Here is a 15843-nt window from a genome sequence, read left to right as displayed (position 1 = left end):
CCCCAGAAAAAAAGCACATACACTTACAATTTTATATATGACATAATCCCCTGAAGACCAACCACAGACTCATGAATTGATGGACCTCAGGTTAAAAAATAAAAAAAGGAATTTGGACCCAGAATGTTATACAGTAATTGTTTTCAAAAGGGTTGTTAACTGGAAAAAGGAACAGATTTATTCTATATCCTACCAGAAGACAAGCTGGAAGAAATTTATAGAAGTTGCAGCTGAATTTATGGCAACTCTTTGTAATAATTACAGCCAACAAATAATCTGACAGTTCTCTTCACAAAGAGGCATCCCACGAATCTGAGAGGTTGAAACAAGTGGACCTCTTTAAAATTAAGGTTTTAAAACAAAAAAATCAGAGCTATTGTGGAAAGGATTCCCGCACTGGGTAGAAGCAGGGCGAGATGACTTCCAAGGTCTTTTCAGTTTCAACATTTTATGATTCTAAGGAGTTTCAGGAGAGGGAAAAAGGAAAATGATAAAATGTTAACTTTAAAACTTCTTTTTTACTGTTCTTAGGTTGTTTTAGTGTTTAAGACATCTGCATGAAGCATTATTAATAAAAAACAGCTATTTTTTATTCAGAAATAAAAATATCACCCTGGCCAAAAGTACAGTGAATAGTGTCATTCCAGAGCATCGAGGTCACCAGCTTGACCCAAGGTCACCACTTCAAGCTCCTCTAAGGCCACGTATGAGAAGCAATCAATGGGTGCACAACTAAGAGGAACAGCTAGTTAATGCTTCTCTCTCTCTCTCTCTCTCTCTCACTCACTCAATCTCATCCTTTCTCTCAAATCAATGGGGAAAAAAAGAAATAAAATGTCAATGGATAACATTTCACAAAAATATACACATTGAAGCATTTTTTCTATAAATGCAGAAATAGGTTTCAAACTTCAAATCATAATTGAGCAAAAAAAAAGTTGATGTAGCTTTAAGAAGTTATTTCTCTCCCTAAAAGGTTTACTCAATATTTTGTTTTGTATATGCATATCCATATCCATTTAAAACTAAACATATGACCTCTTTCTAAAGTACCCAGTTTGGAGTGCACTTTAGAGATTTCTTATTCCTCTATCAGGTTTGTGGGTTTGTGCATGTTTTAAGGAATTTGTTTTATGTGACACCAAGATGTTTGTGGTTAACATTTGATCAATTACACATCTGATTTAAATGAACTGAGCTGACAGTTTGTTGAAACCACATGGCAAGAGCTACTATGGGTAAAAAGGGAAACAACTCAGAAAAGCACCACTCAACTCCAAAGACTACTTATCTCATTTTTTTGCTGGTCATCATACTTCTAATTGTACTATCTAGTCTTATAGACAATTCAATGATCACAGCTCAGATAAAGCTTGGAGCTAATTCACTAACAGTATAACAAATATAAAAGGGAGGAGAATGAGATGGGGCTGGATTCTAAATGCAACAGGAAGTAACTTTTGAGCAGGGAAGCAATAATCCTACTAGTGCTTTAGGAAGATTAATCTTGTAAGACTGGGAATGGGAAATGAACACTGGGAATGACAAACATTATTAATATAGTCCAGTTTAATACAGTGGAAGCCTGAATTACATCAGTAACAGAAAAAACTGGGAAGACTGGCAGCAAAGAGCATTGCACAGGGTGAAGAGTATGGACTTTAGAACCACACAGCCCATGTTCAAATCCTGGCTCTGCCCCTTGCCAGCCATACGGCCTTGGAGAAGGTCTTATCCTCTCAGCCTTGTCTTCCACCTCTATGAAAAGGGGACAATAATAGCACCTACTCCTCACTGGGTTATAAGCAAAAGTTTATCTGACCTCTACTTAGAGGTCAAATAGGCATTTCAAGGTTAAGATGGCCAAAACAGAACTTTGGATTGACCCCACAATCCTGCTTCTTCCAGTCTGTCCCATCTCATGCATCCATCCGCCATCATTCCACCATCATTCAGCCAGTTGCTCAAGACAGAAACTTATGGATCATACTGATTCCTCTCTTTCCTTTATACCTCACAGTAAATCCTGTTAATGTTACTTTCAAAATATATCTCATATTAAATCATTTCCTCACCATAAACACCACTGTACACTAGTCCAAGCCACCATCATCTCTCTAAGAGACTACTGCAATAGTTTTCTAAACGTCCTTGATTCGTACTCCATTCCTACCATTTCCCACAACCCACTCTCCATCCATCAGCTAGAGGGAGCTTTAAAAAATGCAAATCACATCATATCACTCCCCTGTTTAAAACTGTCTAATAGGCCCTGGCCGGTTGGCTCAGCGGTAGAGCGTCGGCCTAGCGTGCGGAGGACCCGGGTTCGATTCCCGGCCAGGGCACATGGGAGAAGCGCCCATTTGCTTCTCCACCCCTCCGCCGCGCTTTCCTCTCTGTCTCTCTCTTCCCCTCCCGCAGCCAAGGCTCCATTGGAGCAGAGATGGCCCGGGCGCTGGGGATGGCTCTGTGGCCTCTGCCTCAGGCGCTAGAGTGGCTCTGGTCGCAATATGGCGACGCCCAGGATGGGCAGAGCATCGCCCCCTGGGGGGCAGAGCACCGCCCCTGGTGGGCGTGCCGGGTGGATCCCGGTCAGGTGCATGCGGGAGTCTGTCTGACTGTCTCTCCCTGTTTCCAGCTTCAGAAAAATGAAAAAAATAAAATAAAATAAAATAAAACTGTCTAATAGCTTCCCTTCATTTTTAGAACAAAGAAAGGTCACAAATTCAGTTGTAGACATGCTGAACTTGAGAGATATAGGATATGTTAGTGGAGACAATGGAAAAAGCAAGTATATGGCTCTCAAGAGATATCTGAGCATAAATTATGAAGTGGCCTTATTTGCATATGAATAGAAAATGAAAACCATGGGTTTGGAAGAGAATATCTAAAATAGTTGAAAAAGATGGGCAGAGTCATAGGATCAAGACTTGGGAACCCCAACACATTAAGGCCTGGTAGACAAGGAAGAGCTGACAAAAACCAAGTATGAGAGGCCAGGTGCATAAAAAGCAAACCAGACCCAATCCCACGGAAGCCAAGGGTAAAGGGCATTTCAAAGTAAAGAGAGATCCAGTAAGATGGAGATGAAAAACGTCCATTGATTTGATAACACGTAAGTCATTGTGATTTTAGCAAGACCTTGAAAGAAATGATGGTGAGGCATGCCCATGAAGACAGCAAATCTGGTTAATGCTTTCACAAATTTGGATATAAGAGAAAAGGAAGAGATCAGAAGAGGTAAAGCTCGAGCTAGCTCCTACGCTATAGGAATGATGCAATCAAGAGAAAGCAGTTGAAGCACAGGAAAGTGATAATGATATAAAAGTTCTGAAAAGGCAGGAGGGGATAGAATCAAGACACAGAAGGAAGGACACTACAGCTATTTCTGATAATATGTAACATAAAATTGTACTCGAAGAAAAGTATTTAGAAAAGTCATACAAAAACTGTATGTTCAAAATTCCTAGGTTACTAATTACATTTAGACTTATGCAATATATAATAACCTAAACTCAACTCTTTTGCATGAATACCTATGGACTTTGACAATTACTAACTTATTCATAAACATTTACTAAGAGCCTACTCGAAGCTGGGCAGTGTTCTAGTGTCTGTAGAAAGGGATACAGAGTAAGACATTTTTGCCTTTTTTTTTTAAGTGAGAGGAGAGGAGATAGTGAACAGACTCCCGCATGTGCCCTGACGGGCACATCCACTTGGCAACCCACATCTGGGGCCAATGCTCAAATCAACCAACCTATCCTCAGAGCCTGGGCTGATGCTTAGACCAATTGAGCCACTGGCTGTGAGAGGGGAAAGGGAGGGGAGAAAAGCAGACGGTCACTTCTCTTGTGTGACCTGACTGAAATCAAATCCAGAACATCCATACACCACGCAATGCTCTATCCACTGAACCAACAAGCCAGGGCCTATTTTTGCCTTTAAAGAGCAAATATTTCTCTATAGCTGAAATACAAAATGAAAGGCTTAAGTGATGATACTGGAGAAGTGGAAAGGGTAAACAGGAGAGATAGGGTAAGGAGGAAAAATTGACAAGATTCTGTGAACAATTGGATAGGGATAAGCAAAAGGAAAAAGTATAATGTGTTTCCCAGGTTTCTGGCTTGAGTCACTATATTGATAAGACAGACATTGAATCAGTCAGGACATGAAGCACTGAAGGAAGACTAAATTTGGCAGAAAATAGGATAAGACTGCTTTTGGCCCTGGCTAGATGGCTCAGTTGTTTACCGTCCCAAAGCACAGAAGTTGCTGGTTCAATTCCCTGCTCAAGGCACATACACAAACAGATTGGTGTTCCTATCTCTCTCTCCCCGCTCCCTTCCTCTCTCATTAAAATAAATAAAAAAAAATTTTAATTGTTTTAGATATGCTGAATTTAAGGTACACATCAGCCACTTGGGTGGCAATGTCTAGTAGCCATTAGCAAACAGGCCAGGAAAAGAAGTCTGGGTTGGAGACAGATTTGGATATTTTCAGGATATGATGATGTCAGCCATGGTAAACAGAGTAAGAAAGAAAAACAAACAGACTCTTGGATATCAATACTAAGAAGTAGATAAAGGAAAACTAATGACAAGTCTAAGAAATAAAAGGATAACTAAGAGCTCTTTAATAAAGAGACTTTGTCTAATCATTGTGTATTATCAGGCTTTACTAACGAGGTAGTCCAAACAAAATCTAGAGAGGCTGGGTAGGATGAAAACTAAGACATATCTAAAGGATGTAGCAATTAGGAAGTCATTACCTTAGCAAGAGCACTAGCACAGAAGGATGGAGGCAGAAGTGAGGCTGCAACAGACTGAAGGAAAAAAGAAGAAATGAAAATAAACAGTCTATTTTTTCTGAAAATTTGGCTGTGAAGGCAAGGAGTAAAATAGGACATAGCTGGGGGAAAACCTAAAGGGTTATTCCTATGTGAAATGGAGGAAAAACAGATTCCACTTGATAAAATAACAGAAGATAGCCTGACCAGGCAGTGTGGCACAGACCAGGCAGTGTGGCACAGTGGATAAAGCATCGGGCTGGGACACAGAGGACCCAGGTTCAAAACCCCGAGGTCGCCAGCTTGAGCGCAGGCTCATCTGGTTTGAGCACAGCTCACCAGCTTGGACCCAAGGTCACTGGTTTGAGCAAGGGTCACTTGCTCTTCTGTAGCTCCCCCCCCCCCCCCGCCCCAGCCAAGGCACTTAAGAGAAAGCAATCAATGAACAACTAAGGTGCCACAACGAAGAATTGATGCTTCTCATCTCTCCCCCTTCCTGTCTGTCTGTCCCTGTCTGCCTCTCTCTGTCTCTCTCTCTGTCTCTGTCACAAAAACAAAAGAACAAAAACAGAAGACATAAACAGGTGTTTATGAGTAAAACAGTTAAATATATTAGTTTTAAGAGAATCCTGTTGGTACTACTGATATGTAATTTTTACATAGTATTAAATAAAACATTCACTGATAAAGACCTAAAAGGAAAACAAAGTATCAAAATGCTGATATGGTTGTCTTTAAGTGGATTTACTATAGATGATTTTCCCCTTGTTTCAAGTTTTCAATATTTTCCAAATTTTAGTGAGCTCACATGCCTTTCATGGCGGTGGTCATAGGGGTTAGAAGAAAACAAGCTTTCCCAAAATTAATGATGCTTCAAGGGCAGAAAATATCTTAAGAGACTCGAACTCAAGGGCAACAGACAATAGAAAGAGATGAAATATAAGCAGGCAGAGAGCAGAAAATAGAAGGAAAAAAACAAAACCAACACAGACATGAAACCTTCATTGCAGGTAATATAAAGGAGGACAAACTCAGCTGAAAATATAGTAAGGAACATGGACGACAGGACTAAGGGAGGCAAGCAAGATACAAATGAACTCTGAAAACCATCAAACATTATTCAAAGAATTAAAGAAGATCTAAATAAATGGGAAAACATCCCATGTTCAGGGATTGGAAGACTTATTATTATTATACTCCCAAACTGATGTACAGATTCAACACAATCCCTGTAAGAATCCCAGCTGAGGTCTTCAAATTGACAAGCTGACTCTCAAATTTAAATGGAATTGCAAGGCACCCAGGACAGACAAAACAACCCTGAAAAAGAATAAATAGGACTCACACTTTCTGATTTCAAAACTTGCTACAAAGCAGTCATTAATTGAGGTAGTATAATATTGGCACTCAGATAGACAAAGAGAGTAATGAAATAAAATTGAGTCTACAAATAAACCCATATGTTTATGGTCAACTGATTTTCAACAAGAATGCCAAGACCACTCAATGGGGAAAAAATAGTATTTTCAACCAATGAGACTGGGACAATAGGACAGCAGGTTACCTCACACCTAACATAAGAACTAATTCAAAATAAATCAAAGACATAAATGTAAGAGCAAACTCTAAAACTATTTTTTAAAAAGCCACAGGTAGGTCTTTGTGACCTTAGATTTGGCAAAGGATTCTTAGCTCTGACACCAAAAGCAAGAACAACAACAAAATCATATAAACTGAACATCAAAATTTAAAAGTTTTGAAAACCAAATAAAAGGTGATGAAGGACAATTTGACTTTGGATGATGGGTATACAACATAATCAAATGTCAAAATGATCTGGAGATGTTTTCTCTGAATCTATGTACTCTAATTGATCAGTGTCAGCTCATTAAAAATTGTCTAAATAAAAATTTTTAAAATTTTTAAAGTTTTATGCTTGAAGGACCCAATTAAGAACATGAAAAGAACCCTGATTTATCAATGTCACCCCATTAAAATTAATAGAAAAAAAGAACATGAAAAGACAACCACAGAATGGGAAAAGTATTTATAGATCATATATCTGATAAGAGACTTATATCTAGAATATATAAAGAGTCTTTACAGTTCAATAATAAAAAGACAAATAATCCAATTAAAAATCAGGCAAAGGATCTAATAGACATCTCTCCAAAGAAAACATATAATTAATTAATAAACAAATGAAAAGATGCTCAATGTCAATATTATACTACCTCAAAAAAGCTTGAAAAGAAAAAAATATTCAACATTATTAGTTATTGAGTAAATGCAAATCAAAAACTACAATAAGATGCCACTTCATACCCACTAGTACAGTTAAAATCAACAAGTCAGATACAGCAAGTGTTGGCAAGGATGTGGAGAAATTCGAACACTCATACACTGCTGATAGGCATATAAAATTCTAGCTATTCTGGAAAACACTTTGCAGTTCCTCAAATGGTTAAACATAGAGCATAGAATTACCATATGACAACAATTCTACTCCTGGGCATATACTAAGAGAAATAAAAACTTATGTCCACACAGAAATCCATACACAACTGTTTATAGGACTATTATTCATAATAGCCCCAAAGTGGAAACAATCTAAAATATCCATCAATGGATAAAAGAATAAATAAAATGAGCCACAGCCATACAATGAAATATTATTTAGCCATTAAAAGGAATGAAATACTGATATGTGTGCTTCAACATGAACTTTGAAAACATTGGCCCTGGCCAGTTGGCTCAGTGGTAGAGCATCGGCCTGGCGTGCAGGAGTCCCGGGTTTGATTCTCAGCCAGGGCACACAGGAAAAGTGCCCATCTGCTTCTCCACCCCTCCCCCTCCCCTTCCTCTCGATCTCTCTCTTCCCCTCCAGCAGCCAAGGCTCCATTGGAGCAAAGTTGGCACAGGCACTGAGGATGGCTCTGTGGCCTCTGCCTCGGGCGCTGGAACGGCTCTGGTTGCAACAGAGCAGTGCCCCAGATGGGCAGAGCATCGCCCCCTGGTGGGCATGCCGGGTGGATCCCGACTGCCTCTCCATTTCCAACTTCGGAAAAAAAATAAAATAAAATAAAAAAAGAAAACATTATACAAAGTACAAGAAGGCAGTCACAAAAGACCACATAATATCTGACTCCATTCATATGAGAAAGTGCATAATAGGGAAGTCTGTAGTTTCAAAAACCAAATTATCAGTTGCTGAGGGCTGGGGTTGGGGGGAGGGATGACAGCAGGAGGATAGGGAGTGACAGCTAAAGGGTCTGGTGGTGAAAATGCTTGTTTTTATTTTTAGAATCGGTTTATCAAAGTGGGGAACAGTGAAACAAGGAAGGGCTTAGCATAGAAGAAGCAACAGGAGCGCCTAGGCAGGGCTGCTCTGGCTCACTGGGAAGTCAAAGAAAAGGGAGCCTGGGAGATGGGTTCAGGGAGTTAGCTGGGATGAGCTCCCGCTGCCCATTAATCCCCTGGCTGTAAGCCTCATGAGGGCCCTCAGAGTTTGGGAGATGCTCACCTGTGGGGGGAGCAAAGGGGGAAGAAGAAGGGAAAGGGAAAGGCATGGGTGTGCTCCCAGAAGGGAGAGTGCCAAAAATGTTTTTAAATTGACTGTGTAATAATTGCACATATCTGAATACAGTATATTAGAAACCACTGAATTGTACACTTTAAATGGTAAGCTGTACGGTATGTGAATTATATCTCAATAAAGCTATTAAAATGTAAATGGAAATGTTAAAAAAAGTTTAAAAGGATGAACTACTCTTGTGCTAAAGAATATAAATAAAAAATGGAATTGCAAGCTATTTATAAAATAACAAGTAGCCTATAACCTACAAAACACAACTAAAGCAACATACAAAAGAAATCTTATCATTTAAACATTTGGAAAGAATGAAAAGAACACTAAGTATCCAACATAAGAAGATAGAAAAGCAACTACAAAATAAATCTTAATAAAAACTAAAGGGAGGATTTGAACAATGAAAGAAAAAATTAATAAATAGGAAAAAGAGAGACCCTGGCTGGGTGGCTGGGTGGAGAGAGCACTGTCCCAGCACGCCGAGGCTGCAGATTCCCTCTCCGGTCAGGGCACAGGGAAATAACCAACGAACGCACAACTACTAAATGGGACGACTACATGGAATGAGTTGATGCCCCCTCTTTCTTCCTTCCCCCCCCCCTCTCTCTCGTTATCTCTCTCCCTCTCTCTCTCTCTCAAATCAATAAATAAATTTTTTTAAAAAAAGAATATCCAGGAAAACCCTGAGAAGTAGAATGCGAGAAGACTATAATCAAAGAATGACATTAGGCCCTGGCCGGTTAGCTTAGCAGTAGAGCGTCGGCCTGGCGTGCGGGGGGACCCGGGTTCGATTCCCGGCCAGGGCACACAGGAGAAGCGCCCATTTGCTTCTCCACCCCCCCCCCCTTCCTTCCTCTCTGTCTCTCTCTTCCCCTCCCGCAGCCAAGGCTCCATTGGAGCAAAGATGGCCCGGGCGCTGGGGATGGCTCCTTGGCCTCTGCCCCAGGCACTAGAGTGGCTCTGGTCATGGCAGAGCGACGCCCCGGAGGGGCAGAGCATCGCCCCCTGGTGGGCAGAGCGTCGCCCCTGGTGGGCGTGCCGGGTGGATCCCGGTCGGGCGCATGCGGGAGGCTGTCTGACTGTCTCTCCCCGTTTCCAGCTTCAGAAAAATACCAAAAAAAAAAAAAAAAAAGAATGACATTATTAGGTTTAAATAGGTAAACTGATCAATTAAACAGAATAAAAGTCCAGTAGAACCCAAAATTATATGTAGGAACTAAGTACAACTATAGATAATTTCAATACTGTGATAACTGGGCAGCCATCTGGAAGAACAGTAAAGTTTAATTCTTACATCTCAGTACTTTACACCACTAATATTCTGTACTTAATGGCTAAGTGCATTTAACTTAAAAATAAAATTATAAAAGTACCAGAAAAATAACATGAATTTTCATTTTCATTTTAGTTTTTAAAAATGCTGAAATAGGGAAGAGCTTTCTTATGACACAAAACCTAAAATTCAAAAAAATTGATAATTACACTATAAAATTTTTTTCATTTCTGCCTTAAAATATATACTATTAAACAAAATCAAAAGACAAATGACAAGCTCTGAAAAATATCTGTAATACAGATCAAAGACAAAAACTCAATTTCCTAAAAACAGTTCCTATAAACAGTATTAAACATGCCAACAGAATAATGAACAAAAAATATATAACCAAGTGAACAGAAAATATAAGCAGATACTATAAAAATAAAGAAAAAGATATGATTCTTAATACCTACTGAAAAGATAAAACATATATATTTATTACATTGACAATATTTAAAAGCTTTTATTTATTAATTTTATTGATTGATTTTTGAGAGAGAGCGAGAATGGGGTGGAGGGAGAAGCAGTTGCTTCTTGTATGATGTGCATTGACCGGCAAGCTCAGGGTGTCGAAGTGGCAACATCATCATTCCAGGTCAACGCTTTGTCCACTGGCCACTAAGATCAGGCCACATTGGCAATCTTTTTTTTCACATTGGCAATTTAAAAAAGTTCAAACAACCCACTCTGTTACCAAAGAAAGGTATGGGAAGCCAGCGCTCCAACACCAAGGGCAATTAGACAATATCCATCAAAATTGAAATAGTACACATCCTTTGACCCGCAAGTATACTTCTTGGAATTTATCCTAAAGACAGACTCAATGTGCAAAATCATATATGTAAAAGGATATTCACTCTATTATCATCTGCATTAGCATGACTGTAAGCATTTTATTTAACAGCCTTATTGATATGTGATTTACATATCATACAAAACACTTTTTTCCCTCTTTATTAAATTTATTGAGGTGACACTGGTCAACAAAATTATACAGGTTTCAGGTGCACAATTCTACAATTTATCATCTGTACACTGTACTGTGGTCACCATCGTAACATTCTTTTTATTATTATTATTATTATTATTATTATTATTATTATTATTATTGATTTTAGAGAGAGAGCAAAGCAGACAGACAGAAACACTGATCTGTTTCTGTATGTGCCCTGCCGGGGGATGCAACCGGCAACTCTGCTTATCCGGAAGAAGCTCTACCCAACCGACCCCACTGTAAACATTTTAACTGCCCAGCCAAACAAAGTAATACTACCACCCCACTTCCTTCTCCACACCCCACATATTCCTGAAAAGATACACACAAAAAGTTATCATTGCTTGCCTCAAGGGAAGGAAGCCAATCAGCTGGGATCAAAGGTAGAAGGAAAACTTGCCTTTTATCATATGTTCTTTTGTACCATTTGGATTTTACATCATGAAAATATACTATATTTTAAAACTTTTAGATTTCAGTATCATTTTTACCCAGTTTTTACAATTGTTATGTTTTCCCTTTTTTTTTTTTTTTTTTTTTTTTTTTTGGTCAATGTTCCAATTCCTACATTAGCAACAATGTTTTAACTTTTCCCAGCTAATACTATACATAGTATTCAGTCAGACTCACACAGTTAATTCACCACAATCTTAACTGGGGCTCCAATCTCCATGATCTCTTTGCCCCTGAGCTCTACCTCTGCACACCTCCTCCACAAAAAGCACTATTCTCGATTCTTTACTGTGTGTATGGAGATTATCAGTTAGTGAAAATCCAGGACCAAGAAGATATGAATTTCTTGGCATGTGGGGCAAACAGATAGTCATTACTGTATTTTAAGAGACAGCAATATGGCAAGAAACTGCTCAAACAAGGATTCACAAAATATCACCTGTACTGTCATCACGGAGAGTCTAGTCCACTATTTTTATGTTTAAGAACTTGATTTTATCCATTTGTCCAGAGTCAGTGGGGCCTTATAGGGGAGTGAGCCACAGCAATCAAATCAAATTCACAAGAAATTAATTGCTTACACATGCAAATGTATTAATTTAGAATTTAAGAATATATGTGTATATATGTATAAGTAGTCATGTGTACATACATATATTCTTGAAGTGGCCATATAAAGAGTATCAATTCATGCATATCAAGGAATCACCACAAATGATAATATTCCCAGGGCAATCACATAGTGTTATGAGTGTGTATAAGGATAAAATAAAAAACCAAGTCAGAGAAGGCTTCCCTGAAAAGCAGGGTGTAATCAATCTGAAATCCAATGGAAGAAAAATTTTAAAAAAGAGAATAGAGCCCTGGCCTGGTGGCTCGGTGGATGAAGAGTTGTCAGCACACGGAGATCATGGATTCTATCCCCGGTCAGGGCACATATGAGAAGTAATCAATGAGCGCACAACTAAATGGAACTAAGTGGAGTGGCAGGTTTCTCTCTCCCTTTCTCTCTCTCACTCTCTCTCAAATCAAGGGGAAAATTTAAAAAAACAGAGAGACTACAATGATGAGTAAGAGGGTTCCTGGATGATGGGACGCTGTGTGCAATGGCCCTGTGGCAGAAGGGATCATGATATGTCTAAGGAGGTAGAAAAAGATCAAAAGGGCAAGACCGTCCGATATAGGATTAACTATAGAGTTAACTACAAACGATGCAGCACCTTTTAAACAATATTAAGCATTTTGCCTTACCCTAAAAGCAATGAAAAGCTAGAAGAGGGTTGTAAACAGAGATGGGAACAGATTTGTGCTTGCAAAAAAGATCAGCATGCTGTACAAATTGTGAGTAAGAGTAGAAGCAGGAAGACTTAGAAGCTACTGCAGGAGACCTAAGAGACAGATGATGGCAGCATGGACTGAAGTTAGGGCAGAAATAAAATAAATAGAACTTGGTGACTAATCATACCTGAAATGCAAGGGAAAAGAAAATGTTAGGGAGGATGCCCAAGTTTCAAATTTGCATAACTGCATGGATAAGGATGCTATCACTGAGAGAGAGAGAGAATGCTCCAAGACCAGGTTGTGCTGTTTGATTTCACTGAGTGTTGGATAAAGGGTGGGTGTGCAAAAAGTAAAAAATGGATCTGGTTGCTCAGTACCTGGAAATCTTGGAAGAAAAGGATGAAAAATGGAAAATGGAATTAGAGTTCAAAGGAAAGAGACATCAGCTACACAAACTTAATTTTTATTTTTATGTACTGCCTCCAGGATCAGCCATAAAACAGGCCTAGACATTTCTATTCCTCCCCATCACCTAAAATCTTTTTAAACATCTCAAAATAAAACCTTTCAATCAAAGGGGAGGCGAAGCTTAAGTGCAATACTTAGGAAAATAAAGCATTGGTGTGAAAGAATTTCAAAGTATGTATATGGGGAACTATCAGATGTTCCCAAGTCTGAGAATGAAGAAAAGATAGGGGCTGCCTGCTCGGGGAAGGAAGAATGAATGAAGAGAAGAAAGCTGAAAGAAGAGGTTGATGACCCCATAGCATGAATTCTCACAGTTTAAACACGGTTAGCTTTACCTCTGGACAAACGGCTGTTCTAGCCTGTGTGCTAAGGGAATACAGAAATAAAAGCTCCACACCTAGGCTTTTAAGAAAATCATGGCTTCCACTGCCATCAGATGGTGGCAGTGAGGAAGTGCACCAACCAGGTCTTTGGAGCCTGGAAATGCCTCTATGAAGTCCATGGTATCATCAAGATCAAAGATCTAAAGATTGCAGTAGTAAAGGGCAAGTTGGTGATAGCCTCTGCTAAGAGGTTTATCTTCTAATCTGTCAATACACAAATAAATATAATAAAAGATAAAATATATGTTTTGCTGTTAATTTGAGATAAGAGAAAAGACTTCTTGTTATTTCATGTTAAAAATCACATTCTATTTAGCAATTGTAAAATACCCAGTCAGACACTATCATCTTAAAACCAACTTCTGGTATATTATACATTTGACTATTTAAAACTACTTCAATGTTAATTTCGATGGCGCATGAAAATGTATTAATGTGCATTTCTAACACACATCAATAACCTTATCACAAACATAAGCAATTGTTTCGTCGAATTCGCAAAATTTCCTTCGTTACCTTCAAAATAATCTAATAACAATTTTTTGACTACTTAGAAGTACAAGGCATGGTAACAATTCAAAAACCATCATGTTCTCAAAACTCATCAGCTAAACAAATATATCACTGATAAAATCAACATTATTCACAAAAAACATGGTGAATGATTAACACATCATTCCTGATAGTTCTCTTCATGGCAAAAATAAGCTTGCCCAATTAATATTTGACATTTTGTGCAGTATTTACTTCTCTACGTTCCATCTATTACACACACTGAATTTTCACTTACAAATGCATATCTTTCCAATTGTCTGCACATACATATAGATTCAAATTGTCTTTGTTTTTTAAGGCACCTGAATTCGAGGATATGGAATTGTAAGCCAAAACGTGAAATAATCACATTGGGTATATTTTTCTAATTTTTAAACAGCTCTTTTTATAGACACAGCATAATTTTGTCACTTTAGTATATTCTTGACCTTTGTTTTCTCCCCTTAAAATACCGTCACACTATCCATTCTGTCTGTGGATATTCCAAAATATGAGTAATTCAACTAGTTTCCCCTAATTCTCTTGGTTCTGTTTCCCACCCACTCCCAATACTCCTTTCTTGTTTCAGAATGTCTCTTACACACTCGAGGTGGTTTTTACAAAATCACTCTTTGGAATGCTCTTCCCTCCTCAATTTAGCACCTTATGAAAAATAATTTCCAAAGCGAGGCGCCAATGTCTTTCTTTTACAAGATCAAACTGCAGGAAAGGACGAGACTGGGAACCGAGTAAGCGAAACGTTTGGGAATGTCAATGAGACAGTGGTCTCTCCTTTGAAAAAATAACTCTCAGAACAAAGCTTTCAACAGAGCAAAAACACTTTTTTCCCCCGCTGTGTTCCTGTCCCCTCCCTGACCTCAAAGACACCTTTCCTTTTCTCTAAGCCCCGGTTCCTCTGCGATGCGTGGGGCCTGCCTTTCCTCCCCCAAGGAAAAGAAAGCCAGAGAGAAAAGAAAAGGTGGCAGTCACCTTCCCGCCGCGCCCGCAAGCTGTCAGGACCATAGGACCACGTCGCACGGCTCACCTGGCAGGTGCGGTCGTCCGGAGAGTTGCACGAAGCGGTTGAGCTGGCCAGTCCCCCGACCCCCACTGCCCCCACTGCCCCCGCCGGCCCCGCTACCTCCGCCGCCGCCACCACTGCCCGCGGCGCCTCCTCCCCTCCGGCGGTTCCTGTCCCAGCCCTGGGCGGCCGACATGACCCGCTAACGATTGCTGCAGCCCGGTCCCGGCAGCCCCTGGCCCGGTGGCACTAGCCGAGCCTCCTTCCTGGGCTCCTCTAGAGACCCGGGAGACAGGAAAAGGGGGAGCGCCCCGGTCTTCACCAGTGGCCAATGACTGGGTGACTTGGTGACAGACAGCCAATGGCTAGTCGTCTTCTTGGCAGGTAGAGGAGAGAGACGTGGTAACCATAGCTATGGTTAAAAAAAAGTGGGAGGAGAGTAAGGCAGAAGCAGCCACTCCTCACTCGCATCCACCGCGCTAGGCAAGTCCGCATCTCCGCGACTCCTGCGGGAGCAGGCGGGCCAATCGAAGGCCGAGTGTGTGAGCGAGGCCACTCCTGCAGAAAGAGCCGGGGCCAGTACTCCAGGGTTCGGGAACTTCTGCCCAAGAACACTGAGATCAGAAATAGGATATGCACATAATACAAATAGGTGCAGATGACACAGTGTTCCTCCAGCTTTACAGACTTGAGATCCCTTTTCCTGAGAGTTGACATACACAAAGGGCTCCCTAGGAAGAGGAAAAGTCCAGCGACGGAGTCAAAGCTTAATTGTGAGAATGAGGTATTCCCGGGTTTCATTCCTCTTGTTTTGTCAGTTGACTGACTAAACTAAGGTGACCAATCGTCCTCCTTTAGGGAGGACAGTCCTTCTTTTGTAAGTTCCATCCTCCCTTGAAAAGTGTCCTCCTACACGTCCTCTTTTTGATATTGGAACTCTAATCTGTAAATGTCCGTGTTTCCTAGATGCAGTCGATTCATTGGATGTGACGTTACGTATTTGTATGTAAATG

The 15843-nt window shown here is 40.0% G+C and overlaps 1 protein-coding gene across 2 annotated transcripts in view; it reads right to left on the bottom strand.

Moving 5' to 3' along the window:
* KLHDC10 (kelch domain containing 10) overlaps positions 1 to 15127 on the bottom strand; it is a 54618-nt gene extending 39491 nt beyond the window's left edge. For both annotated transcript variants that reach the window (XM_066362685.1, XM_066362686.1), the window contains exon 1: positions 14855 to 15127. In XM_066362685.1, coding sequence (XP_066218782.1) covers positions 14855 to 15026 — 172 coding nt within the window. In that variant the 5' untranslated portion in view covers positions 15027 to 15127. The remainder of the gene's footprint in view (positions 1 to 14854) is intronic.
* Between the last annotated feature and the right edge of the window lie 716 nt (positions 15128 to 15843).

Source organism: Saccopteryx leptura, chromosome 2, assembly GCF_036850995.1.
Source record: "Saccopteryx leptura isolate mSacLep1 chromosome 2, mSacLep1_pri_phased_curated, whole genome shotgun sequence".
NCBI lineage: Eukaryota > Metazoa > Chordata > Mammalia > Chiroptera > Emballonuridae > Saccopteryx > Saccopteryx leptura.
This window is presented reverse-complemented; position numbering and strand designations above follow the sequence as displayed.